This window comes from Oreochromis niloticus, linkage group LG5, assembly GCF_001858045.2.
Source record: "Oreochromis niloticus isolate F11D_XX linkage group LG5, O_niloticus_UMD_NMBU, whole genome shotgun sequence".
Lineage (NCBI taxonomy): Eukaryota > Metazoa > Chordata > Actinopteri > Cichliformes > Cichlidae > Oreochromis > Oreochromis niloticus.
Window position 1 is genome coordinate 21,761,673 of NC_031970.2, and position 22,664 is coordinate 21,784,336.

Consider the following 22,664-nt stretch of genomic DNA (forward strand, 5'->3'; position numbering starts at 1 on the left):
ACGGCTCAGCGGCCCGTCCTCGCCTGCAGACGGCCAAACTGGTCAGCTGTGCGTGAGGGTGGTCACTGCTCTGCACTCAGCTCGCGACACCAGCTTGAACCTACACTTAGGGTTATTAGGAGCTTGACGTGACCCCGGAGAAACCGGGCGGTTTGAAAAGAGGTCGCGACCTTTATTGACAGCATCATAATTCTCTCTCTCCAGCCCTCCTCCTCCTTTTCTTACTCCCCTCCTATTGATTTCTCAGACAATGAAAAGATCCTTTGTCGACCGGGCGATGTCCTGCGGAGAGCAAGCCCATCTCCCGCATGTGTGCGTGCATGCATGCGTGCATGTGTGTTTGCTTGCCAGCCGTTGCCTTTACCTCGAGCTGCTATGATCTGAATTATTAAAATGCTCGACGGCAGCGAGCTGATGCTGAACGGGAACTGAACTGAGTGCGATGCCAAAGATCATTTATTTGCCTGTTGTTTTCCACTTTCAAAGCTTGAATCTTTAATCTGGCTCATAAAGCTACAAAGAGCTTAGCTCCGGATGAGACCCGCAAAACTTTTTGTTCTGTTTTATTAATCTTTTAGCAAATGGAGCACAATAATGAAGTATTTTCATAATAACACATTTCTGAGGCTATTTATGAATGCTGAGTGATCAAAAATACCTCAGCCTATCAAAAATAGCAACATGGTAATACTGTTTTTTTTTCCTTTTCTGTGGTTCATGATTTTGTCGGTAATTCTCATTTATATCTGACATGCATTACAAAAATGGCAAAATTCCAAATCCCTGTGAATATGAATGAAAATGTGAGATAAAACTATTCTTAGTTAAATCCTCAGTTGGCAAGATAGGAGAAAAACAAGAAGGAGCAATTGTTGGTGCTCCCCACCTTATGGAGAAAGTGCCCCATAATTTATCATGAGTTTGTCTCTTCCTACAGCCAATCTTAAACCAGGCCGGCCTCCCGCAGGGCCCCTCAGACCAGAAGGTCGTAGTAGTGACGGTGGACAACTGCGACACCTCTGTGGCCCTGAGGTTTGGGCACATGATTGGAAACTACACGTGCTCTGCTCAGGGCAGCCAATCAGGGTCCAAAAAGTAAGTTTGCAACAGGTACACCAGAGAAAAGAGCTGTTCTGTTGAGATCAAGAGATAAACCGTAACTGACCCTCTTTTCCTTTGCTTTGTGTAGTCTCTCTTTACTTCTGTATTGATCTCAGCCATTTACTTTATTACTGTCTTTGCCGTCACCTCAGGAGTTCGAGTAAACTTGTTTTGAAATGAGGTTCCACATCTGCGGGGTGTTAGCTAATCTTTGGTTTTTCATTTACTGCGATGTTTATCCTTTTTTTCCTTTTTTATCTCCCGAGGGAAAATAACACAGCAAGACCGTGCCTGTAATAAATATTTCATCACCTCTCTCCCCATACCCCCCGCATTACTGTGATGATGTGTTTTGGTTTAGGCAGAGTGATGTTCTGGGTGCATGTATGTTCACGGTTCTGTGTCGTCAGGTCTCTGGATCTGACGGGCCCCTTGCTCCTCGGCGGAGTCCCTAAACTCCCAGAAGATTTTCCTGTTCGTAACCAGCAGTTTGTGGGCTGCATGAAGAACCTGCGTATCGACAACCAGCACATAGACATGGCCAGCTTCATCGCGAACAATGGCACTCTGCCAGGTATGCATTGTTTTTAAGCTCGCTGTCCTTTAGTTCAGCTCTTAAACCTGGCTCTGCTTTGCAGTCAAACAGTGCACACTGTTAGATCAGCCAAGTGAGGAAAACCTGGCAGAGGAAACAGCAGTGACTATAATGAGAGCAGCGGGGAAGGTAGAGTCAGTGGGAAATGATTGTTGTACCTGCTATGAATAGTTTATTACCATCTGACTCTTTTCTACTGATGAAATAATGAGCTAGGATAGATCAAACGGGTGGATTACCCTCTTATTTTCCTGCCCTTCAAGGATGCTCTGCCAAGAGACACTTCTGCAGCAATAACCCATGCCTGAATGGAGGAACCTGTGTGAACCTGTGGGGCTCCTTCAGCTGTGATTGCCCACTTGGGTTTGGAGGACGAAACTGCGAAAGAGGTGAGTGAGTCAAGTGGAAAAGAGCGAGGCATCAGGGAGGGGGAGACACTCAGACATAAGATAATAGTAGATATGAATTTGTCTGCAGCTGTGATGGAGGTCTGTGAACTTGTAGGTGAGTGTGGAGGCGGCAGCTAATGCCCGAAAAAGCCAACAAACAAAGAAAAAACCCTGAGCAGTCTGGAGTGTTTTACTGCACACTGATAGCTGCTTTCTGGGTGCAGTGATCTCATTACAGCAGCTTAAACGCCCGATTTAGGACCGAACTTGAAATGTAATCTGCTTGATGTTGAATTTTCTCTGGTTTACATGATGTTGAACCAGTTTAATACTAATGCTTTTTGACCTTTGAAGATATATACAGTATGTAGCTTATGTTTCTGTCCAGCGTCTCTTTATGTTTCACTCGATCTCCTGCAGCTGTTGTCTGTGCTGATTTATGGTTTAAAGGAATTTGAGAAGAGACAGCCGAAGAGAAACGAGCTTTAGAAGAGACGGCAGTAAAAAAAAATTGTTCAAAAAACACCTTTGTTTTTACAAGAAGTTGGGTGGGGTTATTTATTGGTGTTTCATGCAGAACAAGTGAGGATTACAACTTCCTGAGTTGCGCTGACAGGTGTGCTGTGAAGAACAGACACGTGTGAAGGAAAAGTGAGGATGAGAGTGTGGAAGTGGGGCAGACTTTAGTGTAATAATGTGAAATTTCAGCATATTTTAAATAAAGGAGTTTTTAGTGCCTTGATGTTCGTGAAGCTGTCACTCGCTTTCAGCCTTCAGCAAATTGCGTTTTTCATTATTCTCTGACATTTACCAGACAAAATCAATAGAAAAAGATATTTCCTAGCTTTCAGCTCGACGCACAAAATATGGATTCATAAATGACGACTGCCAAAGGTAACCAGGTGTCGAATGAAGTTTTTTATTATTATTATTTATTTGAATCCAATTGATTGAAATCTAACTGGAGATTCTCTGTCTGCATCTCACTCCCGCAGCCACAGTGTGTCAGGTTTATTTGTTATCAATAATCAATCCTCAGGGCCTGGGTGACTCAGGTGCTTTCCTTCACTTCACACAGAGACAGCTTAATACCGAGGAAACTGCTGCACATAAGGCAGAGTGTCCTTCCGTGTCACTTTTCTCTGCATTTTAAGGGACCGAGGAAACTTCTCATTCAGTGCGCGTTGGAAGTTGAATTTCAACCATTGATACTAAAAAAAAAGAAAATTATCAAAAAAGCAAATTTTAATCACAGTTGAAAAGAAATAACTTCAGAGTCATCTTATCTGTTCCATGGAAGCATTTCTAGAATTTCTAAAAAGCTGCAGTTCAGAAAGCAGAGCTGTAGAGTAAGGCTTCTTACGTCTCTTTTCTTACCTCAAAGAGTGACGGTTGTTCAGTCAGTTTCGGCTGAAATCAGAAGAAAAGCTGCAGAGAGCTTCCTTTCTGACAGTAATGGCTCCCTCTGTCAGCTACTGTGAAATTCTCCCTCCTCATTTTCAGCATCACCCCTTCTGCCTTTCAGCCACTCGCTCTCTTTAGCATGAAGTATTTCATGTGCTTTTTGTCCATTTTTGTCTCTGCCCTCTTTTTCTGTAGTTATGGCCAACCCACTGCGTTTCCTGGGTAACAGCCTGTTGCAGTGGAATAACCTCGCCACGGTGGCGGCCTCCGTCCCCTGGCATGTGGAGCTCATGTTCCGCACACGCCAAGCCAGCAGCACGCTGCTTCACATCTCCTCTGGCCTGCAGCACAACCTCACACTGCAGGTGAGAGCCACATATCCGAAACGCACTTCCTGTCAGGACCGAAGCACATATGTGATAGGAGAGGAGGAGCTGAGGTGAAGATGGGTTGCAAAGAAGCTTGCACATGTGCAGTCACTGATGTTAAGAGAAAACATGTCCCAAAACACGGGACATTTTCAACTTTATTCTAACTTTATTTCTTTTTTGTTGAGCTTGTCTAGACTGGCGCCTCTTTGATGTTACATAACTTACTGCCAGTCTATTTCCAGCCCTGCACACCTATGATGTGCTGCAACACAAGGGATGATCTTTTGAACTGGAGGCTGTTCAAAGGTTGTTATCTTCTGCAGAGCAGTTTCTTTGCGGTTAGTTTTTCATCCTGTGTCCGTCTCCCTCCTGCTGTGTCTTCCCTCCTCTCTTGTCATCTTTGTAGCTGCGTGGTGGGAGTGTGTTGATGGGGCTGCACAGGGGGGAAGACTCCACTCTCTCCCGTGTGGAGGAGGTGCTGGTGAACGACGGAGACTGGCATCATCTGCAGCTGGATATCAGCATAACGGGGGAGTGGCGAGCCACCATAAGGCTGTTTTATCTTTAGATCACGGACTCTACTTGGTGAGTTATTAAATTCTAGCTGCGATTATAAATGAAACTCTTGTAGCTTTTAGCCATGAAGTCACTGCCGTGTTCCTTTTCAGGCCAGCATGGATGTGGATGGAAAGCTGCGGGACTCCAAATTGAAGACTGTGAGCGTAGGTGGTGTGGCAAAGCCTGATGGGAAAATTCAGCACGGCTTCCGTGGCTGCATACAGGTTTGTCCTCTCTGCAGACCACATTCGTGTGTGCGTTTGTGACCGTGAAGGCGAGCAGTTCAGTTTGATGTTCAAATTAAGCTTTATTTGAATTTGTCTGAACAGCTGTTTGTTTAGTTTTAAGGACATTGTGCTTCACCGCTTTGCTTGCATGTATGATTGTTTCCCTGCAGGGTCTGCGTGTCGGCGGGGCTGTGAGTCTCTCTCAGGCGAGGAAAGTGAACGTGGAGCAGGGCTGCAGCGTGCCCGATCCCTGCAGCTCCAGTCCCTGTCCGTCCAACAGCTACTGCAGCGACGACTGGGACAGCCACTCTTGCAAATGCATCAATGGTCAGTCTCATCACATGATCACAAACCCACGAACATTACATGTTTTTGTCTTTTTATCATTCTGTTTCTGTCTTTAATTTTCAGTTCAAATGAATCGTCATTTTTTTATTGTTGTTTATTGTTTTTACCACGAATGAATCGGGGATGCTAGCTCACCTTGCTCCCCACAGTTTACTGAAAATCCCCATCTGCTTTATGTTTTTGCAGGTTATTATGGCTCCAACTGCACTGACGTGTGCTCGCTGAACCCCTGTGAACACGAGTCGGCGTGCACCAGGAAGCCGAGCTCCTCTCGCGGTTACACCTGTGACTGTCCCAACAACTACTTCGGCAATTACTGCGAGAAAAAGTACAGCCTTCCACATTTATGTAAAACACCGCAGGGTTGGTTTTAACTCAGCCAAATCCAGTGGGCTGGGTTTAAATCCAACCCTTTGCTGTTTGTCTCTCCCTGCTTTTTTGTTTCCTCTTCGCTGCACTGATTTTCCAAATGATAACAATAATAAAAAACACTTCCTCCTGCACTACAGACAGGACAACTGACCTGTAATGTCTGTGCCCACAGGACTGACCTGCCGTGTCCAGAGGCTGGTGGGGTCACAAGACCTGCGGCCCCTGCAACTGTCAGACAGACAAGGGTTTTGATTCTGATTGCAACAAGACGAGCGGAGAGTGTCGCTGCAAGGTGAGCTAGCATCCCCGATTCATTCATCTGTAATAAAGCGCACATCATGTCCACTCAAATAAATACAAGATGTGCATTTTTTTTAACAACTTTCACACAATCCCAGCCCTTGGTCTGATACCGTTCAGTCCACTCCTGCAGGGTTCTAGTGACAGTCTGCTTTAACACTATAATTCCCAACTTGGATAAGTCATTCACTTGTGTCTTGGCAGTTGTTCCATGTTCTTTAGACTCATCGCTCACTAGTTTTCTTTCCAGAGTCTTTGAAGTATTTCCCTTCCTTCCTCTGCCAGACTCGTTGTGTATTCTTTAGCTCTCTTTCTTGATCTTGATGATACTTCTCACTCCAGTTCTTGACACTTGGAATCACTGTGATAACTTTGTATAGCCATGTGCTGCTTTGTGAGCATCAGCAATTCTTTTTCTCAAGTCTAAACTGATGCCTTTTGTTTTCGGCATGATCCTTTCTCAAGTGACTCCTAAAATCTTGCTGCAGTTTTTATACTGTGTGCAAATTGGAAAATAACCCTCAGTTTAAACTTGATTTTGCAAGCTTTGAGGTTTACATAGTTAAAGCACATTATTGTACACCTATAATTATGCTTTCTAAAGAATTTATGTTTAGAAATGCTACGTTGAAAATCCTCGCTCTGCTAATAATAATAGTTCTCATCTGTATAAAGTAAAAACAAACCTGTAAAGAGATATAAGCTGTGGTATCAAAATAATGTGAGTAAATATTTTTAGTCTTTTAAGGTCATTCAAAAAGAATTTCACCCACATTAGAAATCTGTAGACATCCATCAGACTTCTGCTGCTTTATGGGAACTCTTTCCTGAGAAATGAAGAGCTGCACAAATGTGGCCATCACAGGAACATGTGAAACCTCTGAATCTGTGTCCAAACTTGGTTTCTTGCACACTTCTACGACACGTGTAGCAGTCTGGCTTAATATTAAGGAAGAAGCTGTTTTCATAAACAGTCGTTATACATCTTCTGACATTCAGCGCTGATCCATTTTTACAGCTGTGTTTGCTTTGCATCGCACTGCGCTGAGGGACAATTAAAGATTTATTTTGTGTACTGAAGGTTTGTAGCGTCGTTTTCCACCTTTTTCTCTGGCTAGAAAAAATCCGGGTGGGAGAACAACTTGTCTGCTGGCAGTCAGATGCTTTTGAGCGTGTGGTTTGAGCTTGCCGTGGCGCTAAGGAAGAATTCTCGTTTGCAGGACAATCATTACCGGCCGGAAGACAGCGACACCTGCCTGCTGTGTGACTGCTACCCGGTCGGCTCTTTCTCCAGAGCGTGTGACCGAGAGAGCGGCCAGTGTCAGTGCAAACCCGGCGTCATCGGACGTCAGTGCGACCGCTGTGACAACCCGTTTGCTGAGGTTACCCCTAACGGCTGTGAAGGTCAGAACACGTTAATTACAGCTTCACATCAAGTCCCTTTTTTTCATTATAGGTACAAATACATTAGATATTGTTCTAATTTTATCCTCATCATCTCCTTCCTGCTCCATCTCTCTCAGTAATATATGACAGCTGCCCTCAGGCCATCGAGGCTGGGATATGGTGGCCCAGGACTAAGTTTGGTCTCCCTGCAGCGGTTCCCTGTCCCAAGGGAACTCTCGGTATGATGGTTTTTTGGCAGCTCATCAAATTACCATATAATAATGGCACTATATGAAACTTGCCTAAAGCTCTCTCTCAGCTGCAGCCTTTTCCTCATGCGATAACGCTCCCTCTCCTCCTTCCCAGGCACAGCGATTCGACACTGTGACGAGCATAAGGGCTGGCTGCCTCCTAATCTCTTCAACTGCACCTCGGTTACCTTCAGCAAGCTGAAAGCTTTGGTGTGTAGCTTCTCTCTGTCACTTTTTTAAATTTTAAAGTCAGTTTCCAGTTTCTACAACATCATCCTCATTTGTGAGGAGAAATAAAATGTTTTCATGAGCATCTGCTCCTCTGCAGTGCTGCTCTGAGCATCACTGGCTTAAAGTGATAGTACCGAAAAACTGTTCTTTGTTAGGTACACTGTTAAATATGTGCGTATGTGTTGTGCAGATTAACGGCACTTAATAAAGTCCAGCTGAGGCTGCAGGTGTTTGGTTATAAATCAAAGCTAATGCGATTAATCCCATCAGAGGCTGGACCGGATTTCATGATGGTGTATTTAATGTTTCTCAAAGTATTTCACACAAAATCTCACTAAAGGATAAATCAGGCGATTGCTAAAGTCAGTATGGTCGATGCTTTTGAGACCAGGAGTGTTCACAATCTACTTCCCAGGGGTGCTACAGGAAAAGTCAGTTACTTCCTGGGATAACTGATAAGTGCTGCAATGACACGTCACAAAATACAGGAAAAGATCAAAGAATCATTAAAACCTCCAATTCATTCTCTGGGAAAAATCAATGAATGTACTTTCAGCCACTTATCTCCTAATCGCTCGCCCCAGTGGGTGGATCCACTATTTGATTTGGTGCAGATTTTATGTTCGATTCCTGATGCAACCCTTCAATGTCTCTGGGCTTGGAATAGAATTGAATTTAATTGAATATCTTTATTATTTTAACCACCTCTGTGGTGTTTACGCCCCTCTCCACACATCCTGCTGATAATTAAAGGCTTAATGTCCATATTTTTTTCTTCTTGAAGTCAGTGATCAGTTCTTTTGTCGACTTGTTATCCCTGCACCACTGAGACAGGCGCTCCACCTCATCTCGGGCACTAGGAGTATACTAGTAATGAAGCATGCACGGCAACAAAGGTGTTGCCTCAGTTTTAATCTCGTCCGACCTGCAGACATTTACACTTTGAATCTCATCTCTGTGTTACTAACACTTGTCTTTGGGATTTCTTGTCTTGTGATAAATTGTTTGATTTATTTCTTTTCTTCTTTCAGTCTGAAAAGTTTTTCCGTAACGCCTCGCTCCTCGAGTCTGGGCGCATTCAGCAGACGGCGGCGATGTTGGCCAACGCCACGCTGCACACGGAGAAGTTCTACGGCAGCGATGTGAAAGTGGCCTACCGGCTCACGCAGAGTCTGCTGCGTCATGAAAGCAGCCAGCAGGGCTTCAACCTCACCGCCACACAGGACGTCCACTTCACAGAGGTGAACAACCACGTCACTTCTAACACTCGTACAGACGGAGAGTAAGAACAGAGCTCTGTTGTGGCTGTTTCAGTACACAGAACTGGAAACAGGAGGCCAGTCCTGCCTGGCTGGACATCACAGCCTGTCATGTTGTATCTGCAGGGAGTACATCACACTTCATTTCACTCTCTGCTCTGACATCCTGTCACACTGAACTCTCGCTGTTCTCTGACAGAATCTGGTCCGAGTGGGAAGCTCCATCCTGTCTCCAGACACACGGCAGCACTGGGAGCTGATCCAGCACTCGGAGGGCGGCACGGCGGCGCTCCTGCGCCACTACGAGGAATACGCAAACACGCTGGCGCAGAACATGAGGAAGACTTACCTCAGCCCCTTCACCATTGTCACACCAAACATAGGTTTGTAATATTTAGTGCCCAAAGTTTTCAGCTTGTCATCACAAATGAACTCCACTTAAAAAAATATCAAAGAATATATTAAAATAAAATTCTTATCTCAATCTTACTCTGTGAGATGTTAGTCCATGCTTTCATATCAATCAGGTTAGATTACTGTAGTGCTGTATTTGCTGTTCAGATCATCAGTAGGTCGACTAATACTACCCCAGTACTGAAGTCACTTCTTTCACGCCCAATTAAACACAGAATTACCTTTAAAATCCTTCTATTAGTTTATAAAGCCACCAATGGTTTGACCCCCCCAGTACGTCTGTGACTCACTCAGTGCCCATAACCCTGCTACAGGGATATCAGACTCACTGCACATCGTGGGCCTCTTTCTATTGATATAAAGAAGTTTAACTGCACACTTACTCCCTGATATATGTTATTATTAGAAAAGAAGTGCAATTTCAACAGTACATCTCAGTTTTCTTGTATAACAAAAAAAAAAAACAGCAGTAGGAAATGAAAGAAATCATAAATTGTAAGAAAAAATGTGGAAACTACAGAAAAGGTTCTGGTTGGTCACTGCCCAGACTGTCCTGTAATTATAAAACAGGAAGTTTTTGTTATGTCACAGTGAAATTTTAATTGCTGTGGACACATTTTTATAGTAGTTTTTATAGTAGATTTCTGTTAGTTTGGTGTAATAGGAATGGTTGAATGGCTGTAGGGAGGTCAAAGCAGGAAAAAGTAATGAAAATATAGTTAAAAGTCAAAAATGTATGCACTTGTTCACTTGTTCCAAAGCTGTCAAGTGGGCCAGATTGGAGTCTTTTGTAGGCTGATTTTGGCCCCGGGGCCTTATGTTTGGCACCCCTCCCTGCTATATCTCTCAGGTCAACAAGTGCAACTCATTTAATCACTGTGTGCATGTTTTTGTCTGTTATGTTAAGTACATCGAGTTTACACGTAATGAAATTTGCTATATAAATAATAATGTCATTGCTGTGATCAGGACACATCCTGCACGCAACAGGAGCACTTCAAACACCTTTAACTGCTGGAAATGCTTCACACATGACTCCCCCCTCGCATGCTGTGAGGTTATCTGAGCTATCTGTGTAAGAGTTTGTATCAAGCACAGGAAAGACAGTTTAACGTGCACGTCACAGCTTTTAAAGCAGAATTTGCCCTGAGGAAACTGGCAGTGGTGCAAACCCCAATCACAGCATTCATGTGTAGTCGAGATCAAATAAAGGTTGAGGTCAATACCTGATCAGTTTGCTGCGTGGACGAAAACGATACACGGGATTTATTAAAGAGTCTAAACAGCAAATGAGAGCAAGAAAAAAGTTGTGCATGTGACTCAAGTGTGGAAAAGCCAGAAGTTATTGTGTGGAGAAAAAAGAACCTCCACATGACAACAAAATAGGAAACGTAGAGGTAAAAATGACACTAAAAACTGGGAATATTTATTTCCTGTTAGGCTCCCTTTTCTGTTTTAATAAAATAAGGTCAAACTTTATTTTTAAAAACAAACACTTAGTATGGTTCTCATACTTACAGATTAAAAACAGGTTGTATTGATGATTTTTCTATAACAATTTTGAACAATATCAGTTCAGTCACAGGGAAAGTATCCTTCGCCTTCTTCTGTGTCGCAGGTTTTAGCAGATTATGTCCTTTTATTTCCATTAAACTTATTTCACAGATAAATCACATGGTTTATAAAATGTGAGGAAATTAAAATGAATTGAACAAAAGCCCTAAATTCAGACGTCCTCTTTTTTTTATCTAAAATGCAGTTTTCAGATTCGTTTCTGTCAGATTAACGGTTTGAACTTAAAAACGCCGAAGCCCGTTTTGAAGCAGTGCTCTCTGACCTTGAACGTGTGCTGGTTTTTGCAGTCATCTCTGTGGACCGTTTGAAAAAGATGAATTTCGCCGGCGCCAAACTGCCGCGGTATCAGTCCCTGAGGGGCCCTCGTCCTGCGGATCTGGAGACGGCTGTCACCCTCCCAGACTCAGTCTTCCAACCACCTGTGGAAACGAAGGGCCACAGACACCTGGACGTCTTCCCAGAGTCCTCGCCGAGGAACCGCTCGGCCAACAGGAGGAAACGTCACCCCGATGACAGCCAGCAGGACGCCGTCGCCAGCGTGATCATCTTTCACAGCCTGGCCTCGCTGCTGCCCGAGAGCTACGATCCAGATAAGAGAAGTCTGCGGTAATAAAACTTATTCTGACTTTTTACAGAGTGTAGAAAGTATAGAGAGGCTTATCTGCTGCTGCTTTTAGTCGTTTTCATTTCCTTTCCTGGCAGAGGAGAAACAAAATAAACTTTATTTCTTTATTCATGTATTTTTGCCTCAGTGTCCCAAAGCGTCCAGTCATCAACACCCCGGTGGTCAGCATCACTGTGCACGACAACGACGCGCTGCTGCAGCACGTGCTGGACAAACCCATCACCGTGCAGTTCCGCTTGGTCGCCACCGAGGAGCGCTCCAAACCCATCTGTGTCTTTTGGAACCACACCATACTGTGAGTGCAGCTGTAAGTGAATGGGGGAGCCCGGGCGAGGTTGTGTTGTGCTCACATTTGTGTTTGTGTGTCAGAGCTGGTCACGGCGGCTGGTCGGCGAAAGGCTGCGAGGTGGTTTTCAGAAACAGCACCCACATCAGCTGCCAGTGTTACCACATGACGAGTTTCGCGGTTCTCATGGATATCTCCAGGAGAGAGGCGAGTGACACTCACACTTCTCATGTGATCAGAATCAGAGTCGCTCCTCACTGTAACATCACGTTTTCTCATTCTAAACACACCAGAACGGAGAGATCCTGCCCATCAAAATCCTGACGTGGAGCACAGCCGGTGTGACGCTGGGCTTCCTCCTCCTCACCGCGATCTTCCTGCTCTGCCTGAGAGCCATGCAGTCCAACAAGACGAGCATAATCAACAATGGAGCCACCGCTCTCTTCCTCTCAGAGCTCATCTTCATCCTTGGCATCAACCAGGCCGACAACCCGGTAAGCGCTTTGGTTCTCGTCTCTCGCCTCCTCCCTCCGGCCCAGACGACTCCCAAAGTTTTAATCATTCTGTATTCGCTCTGCAGTTTGTGTGCACAGTCATCGCCATCCTGCTGCATTTCTTCTACCTCTGCACTTTCTCCTGGCTCTTCCTGGAGGGGCTGCATGTTTACCGCATGATCAGCGAAGTCAGAGACATCAATTATGGACCCATGAGATTCTACTACCTGATTGGCTGGGGAGTTCCTGCCTTTATCACAGGTGTGAACCTCGAATTAAAATCCCACTCTACAAAGGAAAACCACTCCACCCAGTTTGTGTGTTGAGTGGGATAATGAGGATCTTAAACCTTTATAACGTCTTTTGTGACAGCGGGAGCAGAAATGAGGGAATCACAAAGAAGTTCAAAAGCAAATTAATTTTTAAAAATAAAGCTGAGTGGATAATAAAAATAACAGACCAATTACATTTGAATTGTCTTTTTCATTATATCTGCTCTGTGAGCTGAAGACATCGCAAAAGGTTTGAGGAAGGTTTTTTTTTTTTCGCCTTTTTTCGCCTTTCTTGATCAGATTTTTTTAGATAATCACAGTTATATTGTTACTGGCCGGCTGTCAGCTGTTGGCTATTTATAAAGTCTTTCATGACCACCAAACATTTCTTTGAATCAAATCATTTTTTAAATCTTTTAGCTTTTCCCAACATTTTTATTTTGCATAAGGATTTTCTATAAATCCACACTGCTAAAGAAAGAAGGGAACACTCGATCATCACAGTAAAACACAAAGTCAGTTAAACTTCAGAGATATCAATCTGTTCAGTTAGGAGGCATTAATCATTGTGAGTCCATTTCAGCTGTTCTGGTGGAAATAAAAGTGACAACGAGTGTACTGGAGAGGCAACAACACAACCTCCAAACAGGGAATGGTTGCACACACACTCTCTCCTCATCCTGGCAGGCAGTGCCCACTAGAGGACGTCAGACCCTCAGGCCATCCTCATGAAGTCTGTTTCTGATTGTTTGGGCAGAGACATCCACATCAGTGTCCTGTTGGAGGTCATTTTGGAGCTCTGGCACTGCTCATCCTCTTCCTCTTTGCACAAAGGAGCAGATACTGGTCCGGCTGATGGGTTAAGGACCTTCTACGGCCCTGTCCAGCTCTCCTACAATAACTGCCTGTCTCCTGGAGTCTCATTGTTGCCCCTCTAGTGCACCTGTTATTTACTTCATTAAAACCAAAGCAGATGAAACTGATTAACAACCCTCTGCTACTTAACTGACCAGATTAATATCCCAGAAGTTTAACGGACTTGATGCGACAAAACTGACCCAGGACCACGACAACTAAAGAGATTTGTGTTTCTTCCTAGGATCAAACCAGGGTTCTGAATATCAGATGTACAAGTTGGTCATTATCAACAGTCTTGCAGTTAAATTAGTTTCATTGAATAGCCAATTAAGTTAGTTCCTGTACAGATTATAAACCCACAGAACGTGTCCATATACCCAGCCACACCACGAGAAGTCGTTATTTATTCAGCTTTAGTAACTTTCACTGTGACATCATCCTCTGGAGATAAAATAGTTTCAGTAAAAAGTGAATTAAGGCAAAAAATAAAAAAAATTTCACGCTGTCTATTTTTTCTGGGGTCGGTCCAGGTTTGGCGGTGGGTTTGGACCCCGAAGGCTATGGAAACCCTGATTTCTGTTGGTTGTCTATGTACGATACCCTGATCTGGAGCTTTGCAGGACCCATCGCCATAGTGGTGTCGGTGAGTACCTGCAGATCCCTGCCATCCAATCGCACATGAATATCTTGTAGTTTTACTAAAAGATATAAAGACACGCATGTAAAGCTGTCACCTCAGCAGCGTGCATTAATTATTGTTTATTCTTCTAACATGCTGCACTGCAGACCTACAGTTGACTTTAGTTTTGTCACAAACTCCTGCTGTGTTGCAAGTAGTGACATACTGGTGTGTTGTGTATCCACAGATGAACATCTTTCTGTACATCCTGTCGTCCAGAGCCTCCTGCTCGCTGAGACGCCACAGCATCGAGAAGAAAGAGTCTCGTGTGTGAGTGTCCCAGCCTGTCATTCAACACCAGCGCTGTTTGCTTCCTGCCTGATTAGAGGATGTGCTGCTCTTGTTGTTGGTTTCCGAGTCTTCTGGTCACTCTCGTTCTTCTGTCTCCAGAAGTCCTTCCACAGCTCCTCACTAACTCCTCTTTGTGCTTCCTCTCGCTGCAGCTCTGGCCTGAAGACCGCAGGCTTTGTCCTCTTCCTGGTTTCAGTCACGTGTTTTCTCGCGCTCCTCTCCGTCAACAGCGACATGATCATCTTCCACTACCTGTTCGCTGGTTTCAACTGCGTGCAGGTGAGCCCTCCGTTTCACCCTGAAACTGCTTGAAAGGTTCAGTTGTGCCTTTTTGCTTACCTTTAACCTTTTCATGTCATCCAACTCCAGGGTCCCTTTGTTTTCTTCTTCCGTATCGTCTTCAATAAGGAAGCAAGGAACGCCATGAAATACTGCTGCAGCCGCAAGCGGCCTGATCACATGATCAAATCCAAGGCATCTGTGAGTCCCTCGTCACAAGTCACAGTTTCATTCGGTTTGACACCTCTGGGATACCTAGTTAGGCTGTTGTCATATTTGGAGTTTCTTTAAAAAAACTAAAATATGGTGTAAGCTGTTGTTAAAGAAATAAATCTGTAATTATCTCAGATATCAGTTACGCTGTTGATACTGCGCCATCTGTTCCCAACAGACTGAGCTTTGAGATTTTTTTTGACATTTTATAGAAAAGGAGGGAGGATTTATTCTCCACCCTAAATGATAATGCAGATACGTGCCACTAGCTGACTGACTCTACTAAACAAGTAAAACCAAATAAATCTCATTCATCTGTGCCAAAGAGCGCTACCTCCACCGTAAAACTAAAGATAAATAAACACCTACGCCATCCTGTTGCTGTAAACAAACAGGTAAACTGGAGCGTGGCATGTAATCCACAGACAAATACTCACTCAGATATTGAATGGATATCTTTAGCAAAAATTATAGTCCCTTTAAAATCTGAATTTTAAAGACCTATCCTTATGCCTGAAAATCAGTCATATTGAAACTGATTTTCAGGTGGAAGGATGAAAATCAGTTTCAATACAATATTTTTTGTAAGGATAATGTTGTGCTCGTCGTTCCAAAACCAGAGCCAGAGAGGCCAGTGTTTGTGAGCACCGATCAGGAAGGAAATAGACAGTCTGAGTTTGGAAAGGGGAATCTGTGCCGTATCCTGAACTGTTACGTCTGGCACGTACTGATTATGTGTGCACGTGCTCTGGAGCTGTGATTTCTGCACGAGATCTTCTTGTCAGGCCTCTCTTAGATGCTCAATGTGGCTGTGCTGTCGATTTGTGACAGACCTTCTTCAATTGTAGATTTAGAGATAGATCCGGTGGCTTATTGGAGAAAGGGTGGAAATGTTTTCATTAAGAAGTTGCGAGGTTGCAAAATTCTGAAAAAATCTGACTTGGATCAGCAGAACTTTTCTTGTAATTGGCAAAATGTGGGAAAATCTCTCTTATAAATAAGTCCTTTACTGGTTGCCTTCACTTAGAGTCTTTTAGAGTGTGATGTATGACTGATCCATCAAATGACTAAACAGATACAAGTTCACATGACAGACCAGTTTAAATATTAGTTAGAGAATAAATTTCACAATTTGGCGATCGTTTGTTTAAAAGAAAAGAAGTTGTTTCTCTCTGATCCAAGTTTGTTTCTTAGCATCTGTACAAAAAAGATAACAGGAACGATAAACTCCCTGAACATCTGAAATATCTCTGCATCATATTTTTATAACATGTTTCTCTGCCTGCCTCTTGCCTCCAAATCCAGAGCTATAAATGCAACACCAACTACATGGACGGGAGGTTGTACCACCTCCCCTTCGGCGAATCCAGCGTGTCGCTGAACGGCACCATGCAGAGCGGGAAGAGCCAGCAGAGCTATGTGCCGTTTGTCCTCCGGTGAGGAAACCACTTAATAAAAAACTAATATGAGTGAACTAATATATGTGCTGAGTGACGGACTGAGTTAGTGAACTGAACTGTTTCCATCTTCTCAGTGACGACGGGTTGAGTAACAGTCAGGCGCACATCGCTCTCAACGACCACACGTCGCTCTTCCATGAAACTAAGGAGCACTTGGACGGTAGCGTGCTCATTTTCCTCAAATCTGTTCTTCACTTTTCCACTTTTGCACTGATGTCGTCACTAGATTCATTTTTCACTCTCGCTAACCCACCAATGTTTAGATCACGACAGCGACTCGGACAGCGACCTGTCTCTGGAGGACGACCAGAGCGGCTCCTACGCTTCCACTCACTCCTCTGACAGCGAGGACGAGGAGGGCCCCCTCCCGCCAGAGGAATGCTGGGAAAATCTGGCATCCAATGTCGCCAAGAGATCCCAACCTCTCAGTCAAGGTGCTCACCTGAAGCTGTTCACATGTATTGCCTTTACACTAAAGTCACACCACAAAATGGAGTAAAAAGTAGTCAAACATACAGGGTGAAAAGAAAGTGCACCCACGAACTACATGGAGGGCAGGCTGTACCACCTCCCCAGTTCTAAGGTCTTAGAAGGCATATAAAAAAGTCATGTAGTCCTTAGCAGGTCTTAAAATGAGGTCGATACAAGCTGCGATTATCAAAAAAACATGACACAACACAATGTGTCAGTATTTATTTACCTAAGGCAAAATGCACCCCACGATTCAGCAGCTTGAGGTAATAGTTTTCTGCGTGACGTTCAGTCTCACGTTATTGTGGAGGAGTTTTGGCTCAGTCGTCTTTACCGTGTTGCTTCTGTTCATTGAGCTTTGCAGGCATTCATTTACACACAGCTCTCTTATGGTCTCACACAGGATTTCAGTCGTGTTGAGGTCTGAACCGGTGCAACACCTTCCTTTTTTTTCCTTTTTGCTTGCCGTTGTTGTTCTTTTGCGTGTTCACGTGTTCAGTCGAGCTGTAGCTGTTGGACAGATCAGAGGAGCTCATGAGCATCTCTGTGACTGCTCAGGTCCCATGCATGAAAAACAAGCCCAAATCACCACCCTTCCCCCACCGTGGTTGACAGCTGGTGTGAGGTGTTTGTGCTGATCTGCTGTGTTTGGATTTCAAACATGGTGATGTGCATTATGACCAAACATCTCCACGCCGGTCTCATCTGTCCAAAGGACGTTGTTCCAGAAAGAAAAGTGTATAATTTGTTTGTATTTGTGTACATGTATAATAAGAATCCAATATAAGAAAATTGGATTCTTATTTCATGATCTTTACATTTGTGTATGTTCACCTACGAGGACCAAGAATACATGTTTGTAAAGCAGGAACATCGACCCATCAGAGGAGCTGAGCTCACTCTCTGTGTTTTTGTTTTCCAGACAATGGTCTGAATAAGCTGTACTGGCCTGGAGAGTACGCTGCCACAGTGAGTGACAGCGAGCTCACAGGTGGAGACAGAGCGAAGATGGAAGCGCTGGCCAATCAGGAGCCAATCGTCCGCGACCCCCGGTTATTGTCGGACGACAGAACAAAGGAAAGCGTGACGGTGCTGCTGCCTAGTCTGCCGAACTTCAGCGCCCACCCTCACAAAGGTAAGTTCATCCATACCATTATTAAATAAATAAGCTTAAACCTCTGACACAAACCAAATCTTACTCCTGTCCAGGGATCCTAAAGAAGAAGCAGCTCTCTCCCATCGTGGAGAGGAACAGCTTCAACCGCATCAACAATGAACTGTGCGAAAACGCTCCGGGTACGGCGTCCCCTCATGGATCCTCCTCTAGTGAAAGTCAAGCGGCCTCGGCTAAACGCGGCCTGCCTGACCAGCTTAACGGGGTCGCCCTGAGCATCAAGGCGGGGACAGTGGATGGCGACTCATCGGGATCAGAGTGAGTATCAGGAAGTCGATTCAGATGAAAACCAGCATCAGATTCTGAGAAAAGGGAAACTCACTCATGCAAACGCATCAGTGTCGTGGCATACGTGTGTCCGCTGTTTGTCGCTGGAGTCCTTCAGTGTTTCGTTCAGCTGTCTGTGTTGAGTTATGAGTCTTGCTGCCGTCCTCAGTGGTCGTTTTCATTCCTCGTAGTCTGTGTCGTTTCCGCCCGAACCGCTTAAATGTTAACGTGAAACCAAATGAAGACAGCACCATTCCTGATATCCTGTACACAGTGAAAGTCAGTGTGAGCTCAAAGAGTTCACTTAAGTCTAAAATATTATCACTATAGGCATTGATCTTATTACATTAATTACTATATCATATATGTAATACATTTCTGTGGCCATCCTGTTTAAAGGAGCAGTTTAGAACTTTTCTATTTTAAATGTGAGTTTTACTGCCATCGCTCCTTTTCTCTGTTCTGGACATCGGCAGCTTTCTGTCATTGTTTTAAGGCGGCTTAGTGCTTCACGCAAACACATCTTACTAGTACAGAATAAAGCAAAGACAACATGTGCATGTGCAACATGTGAATAATACTGTGCAAATGTCTTGAGTCCCATTTATATTTTACTTTGAGTTCTGCAGACTTTCTCGAGGTCTTAGTTATGGCCAGAAGAGAGAGAGTTCAGACTGAAGAATAAAGAAGATCGTAGCAAATATTGACTTTCAAATACGTTAAAAACTGTACAGACTGTTTTTGCTATTTTTACATTTATGTTTGCATCTTTCAATAAATCCCTGCAGCTATTTTTTTTTTTTTAAATATACAGAAGTAACAGGGGGGCTCAAGACTCATACACAGTACTCTTAAGTGTGGTTATTACACACAGTTTGAAATTTCCGGAACAACAAGCCAAAAAATACCACATTTATAAAACTGCTTGTTTAAGGTTGTTAAATGGCGTCTCAGTGTTACTGATCCTGAAGTCAGTTTAACTGTAAACACAGTGATAGGTGACATTTTCACAGGGTAATGAAAACTTTAGTGCCATAAATGTAAACATAGTGATAGTTAAAGATCCTGCACACCTATACATAGGATTTTATTAAGTCTTTTTTTTTAGCAGCTGTTAAGAAAAATTAAAAGTGACCCTAATCTTGTTCTAGTAGGAGAACAAATCAGGCCAAAGATTTGATACCAACAGATGCTAGAAAAACTTCTCAGTCAGGAGAAGGTTCATTGCAAAGAGGATTGAGACACATCGTCAAATTTGCACATTAAAAGTATTTGAAAAAAAGGAATAAAAATTATTTATGATCATGTAGACAAAAACCTGGAGATCCAGCAAGAAGAGAGGAAATCTTTTACTATGAAACTGTATAAAAACAGTGGCCCACAGCTGGTTCAGATATAAACACTTTTGTATTCATTAAAAGGTACTTTAAAGATTTTGAAATGCAGTCATTATTCACAGCAGTGTGAATTCCAGTTTACTAATCGGCCTTCTTTACCCCCTTTTCTCTTTCCAAAAATCTCAGATTTTTATTCTTTAGTTTTATACCATGAAGCTCTGATCCTCATTCACAAACAATCAGGATCACTGTCTTCAGATTGGTGCATCATTTTTTCGGTCACCCCTCACAGTGCGTTTGTCTGTGTGTGTGTGTGTGTGTGTGTGTTTGTTTGTTTCATTGTCATTTTTATTTCCTTTTTTTAATTTCTTGCATTTGTTTCCAACACTTGTCTCTCCATCCCATCAACCTCTGATTCCTCTTCATCGTACCCACCCTGTTTTCCCAGCAGCCACTGCAACACCTCCATGTGACCTTGCTGACGGAGGGGTGTGTCTTTGCAGGTCATAGAGTGACTGCAAACAGGAAGCACTGGATTTCCCCCTTGATAAACTGTGGAAAGAAGGAATTCCCCCTTCCCCTCTCGTCATCTGAAGGAGTTTGTGTGTGCGTGCGAGTTCATACACGTGTGCCAAAACTTCAGGAGTCCTTGCACCACCACCCCGCCCGCACCCTCACACAACAAGCCTCACTCTCCCTTTAAAGAAATGGTTTTGTTTACATACTTGAAGAAATGCACTTTTTTTGATTTACTGTCCCGATTGGCTGGTGGTCCATTTTTTTTCCAACTTTGTTTATTTTTCCAGGATTTTTATATCGTTATGATGACAGATAATAAAAAGAAGTCATACTTTCGGGCTCATTTAGTTGTACACTTGCAAACATTCAGGGAAATTTTCCATTTTCATCTACTGCTGTGTTTTGTGCCGTCTCTCTGGTCGCTGGAGCTGTCGGCGTCTCCGCCCATCTGACGTTCGATGACTTCGGACTCAGGCTGTTGAAGTTTTACAGGCCTGAAAATATCCAAGAGACGAAGCACGCTCGAGTGCGGGTCGTCCTCAGAGGCTCTTTGCGTGTTCGTGGACCGTGAGCTGCTCACTAAGACTGACTGCATCTGCCTGGATTCTCCATGTAAGCTACTGATTACTGAAGGGTGTTTCCAGAGGCCACAGGTGGGAGCAAACCTGTATGTGCAGACCTTAAAAAGTAAAGACTCAAAGGACTTTTGATACTTTTTTTTTGTAAGCCACTGAGAGCACATCTCTTTTTTTTTTTTTTACGGACGTGGGAATTTTTCATTGTTTTATCCGAAGGGCGCACACATCTGAGTTCAGTGACTAAACAGCTGTATTTTATAGACTAGCAGCGAAGCTTGTGTCTTTTGTAAAGTAATTAAATACATGAAAATTTGAGCTGTAATTCATTTTTACTGTACAGAGTGGCCTGTAAATGAATCAAGAACATATGTTAGTAAATATGTACACACGTTCAGACCTTGAATTTAGGAAATACTCTTGATATCTGAGAGGGGAGAAGAAAAAAAAAAGTCTTATATGAGTAACTACTGAGATTGATGTGAAGCCATTTTTTTACCAACCATATGAGTTTAATGTATAAATTTCATGCCAACACTACCACGTCAGTCATGGTGTTATAACACTGGTGTCCAAACAGAGGATTGTCTTTCACTCTGCCGCTCCTGTTTGTACTGATTAAACTGTTTTCTACCATTCCCGTCGTTTTGGCCTGTTTATTGGAGCCAGTTCAGGTAACGCTCTGTTTCAGAGTGTTGTGTCCTCATCAATGATTCACTGGAATCTTTTTGGACTTTGGAAAAGTGTGCTTTTATGTTTTGAGAGCTAGAAAAATGAGTCATCCACAGCCAGGACACCGTTATTTTAGATAAAAATGGTAATGGAGTGACAGCCTGACGGCCACGATTATTGAGGAAGATGTTATCTCAGTTTTTTTCTAATATTAAAATGACAAATTGTAATAACAATTATTTTATTTTATATATTACATGTTTAGTGGGGACTTTACCCTCCATCCGGAGCAGTTGAAAAAAGCCATGGCAGTGGTGGGTGATTAGTTTTCCCTAAAGGGCCACATGAGGAGTTGGGACTGTCATGGAGGGCCGCAACCTTATTAGAAAGGGCCTCCACAACAGTCCCAGGTCCTCATGCCGCCTGTTGGGAGTCAAGTTGTTTTATTTTTGCTTTTTATGCTAAGGTAAGCTGGACATGTGAGCTGCTATTTCATTGGCAAACCTTTTAACTGTGACCACATATTTCATTTTTTTTTAAAACGGTTTATTATTTTTTTTCTAACCTTTGGATTGCAGGTTTAACAGTGGTGTCATTGCTTGGCCACTCTCAGAGATGAGCTGCCATACACCGAATATCCTGATCCTGTCATGTATGCTGAGGATGAGCATGAGCATGAGATTTATGAACGTTTTGCGGTAGTTACAAAGGTGTTTTTATAGCTTACCTGGTTGCACAGGTGACCACAGTTGGCCTGGGTTTGAGTGACCTCTGTCCCACAAAGGCTAAAATAATCATTCTAAAAACAAAATAGATGGAGAGTATTATTGCAGTTATTGGTGATTCATCACTCAGACATTTTAATTTGTTTATTATTTATAATAACAAATTAGGGAATGTTTTCTGAGAGAGTGGTTTAGGATTTTTAAATTGAGCTGGATGATTTTGGGTGGTTTTCTCATTACATACAGTATGAGCTTTGTGTCACGAGTCACCCATAACTGTCCAAACTTGTCTCTCAATATAACAACCCGACCCTGTAGCTCACTAGGTGGTGCTAATGCTCTTTACCTGCTTTCTGTCTGGAGCGCCAGCTGCTTCTGAAATGAACGCACAGACAGTATCTTCTAAAAACACTGCTTATTAAACACCTGAATTTTCTCTCAGAAATAAGTCCTCAAATGCAAAAAAAAAGTGTTACATTAAAAACCAATAATATTAAGAATAAAACCTTAAAAACGTGTTTCCTAAAATTTGTAAAGCAACAATAATTACAGTGAAAAGTCCACATTTTTTTAGTAGTGCTCAAGCATCTCCAGATTTTTCTGCTAATATGATGGGGAAAATATTCTTGTTGAGGGGTCACTGTGAGCGTGGATACCTCTTGAGCACACGCTGCTTCTTTTTGAAT

At 43.3% G+C, this 22,664-nt stretch overlaps 1 protein-coding gene and 1 long non-coding RNA gene across 3 annotated transcripts in view; one reads left to right on the plus strand and one right to left on the minus strand.

Moving 5' to 3' along the window:
* Window positions 1-21,217, plus strand: part of celsr2 (cadherin, EGF LAG seven-pass G-type receptor 2) — a 66,757-nt gene extending 45,540 nt beyond the window's left edge. The window contains 31 exon segments of the mRNA XM_013269255.3: window positions 938-1,095; window positions 1,512-1,675; window positions 1,960-2,085; window positions 3,685-3,854; window positions 4,267-4,381; window positions 4,384-4,445; window positions 4,529-4,642; window positions 4,816-4,972; window positions 5,180-5,321; window positions 5,538-5,554; window positions 5,557-5,657; window positions 6,886-7,069; window positions 7,189-7,290; window positions 7,418-7,512; window positions 8,565-8,774; window positions 8,992-9,175; window positions 11,069-11,387; window positions 11,534-11,701; window positions 11,776-11,899; window positions 11,986-12,186; window positions 12,273-12,447; window positions 13,847-13,959; window positions 14,183-14,265; window positions 14,439-14,565; window positions 14,656-14,766; window positions 16,084-16,214; window positions 16,313-16,398; window positions 16,502-16,672; window positions 17,632-17,844; window positions 17,919-18,141; window positions 19,991-21,217. Coding sequence (XP_013124709.2) covers window positions 938-1,095; window positions 1,512-1,675; window positions 1,960-2,085; window positions 3,685-3,854; window positions 4,267-4,381; window positions 4,384-4,445; window positions 4,529-4,642; window positions 4,816-4,972; window positions 5,180-5,321; window positions 5,538-5,554; window positions 5,557-5,657; window positions 6,886-7,069; window positions 7,189-7,290; window positions 7,418-7,512; window positions 8,565-8,774; window positions 8,992-9,175; window positions 11,069-11,387; window positions 11,534-11,701; window positions 11,776-11,899; window positions 11,986-12,186; window positions 12,273-12,447; window positions 13,847-13,959; window positions 14,183-14,265; window positions 14,439-14,565; window positions 14,656-14,766; window positions 16,084-16,214; window positions 16,313-16,398; window positions 16,502-16,672; window positions 17,632-17,844; window positions 17,919-18,141; window positions 19,991-19,997 — 4,353 coding nt within the window. The 3' untranslated portion in view covers window positions 19,998-21,217.
* Window positions 18,148-22,360, minus strand: LOC106097949 (uncharacterized). Of its 2 annotated transcripts, none has more exons than XR_001224018.2 (3): window positions 22,325-22,360; window positions 21,981-22,052; window positions 18,148-18,414 (listed from the first exon to the last, which is right to left on the minus strand). It is a non-coding gene; the product is annotated as an uncharacterized LOC106097949 (long non-coding RNA). The 2 variants fall into 2 exon arrangements; XR_003220143.1 differs by lacking the exon at window positions 18,148-18,414 and adding an exon at window positions 21,574-21,910.
* Between the last annotated feature and the right edge of the window lie 304 nt (window positions 22,361-22,664).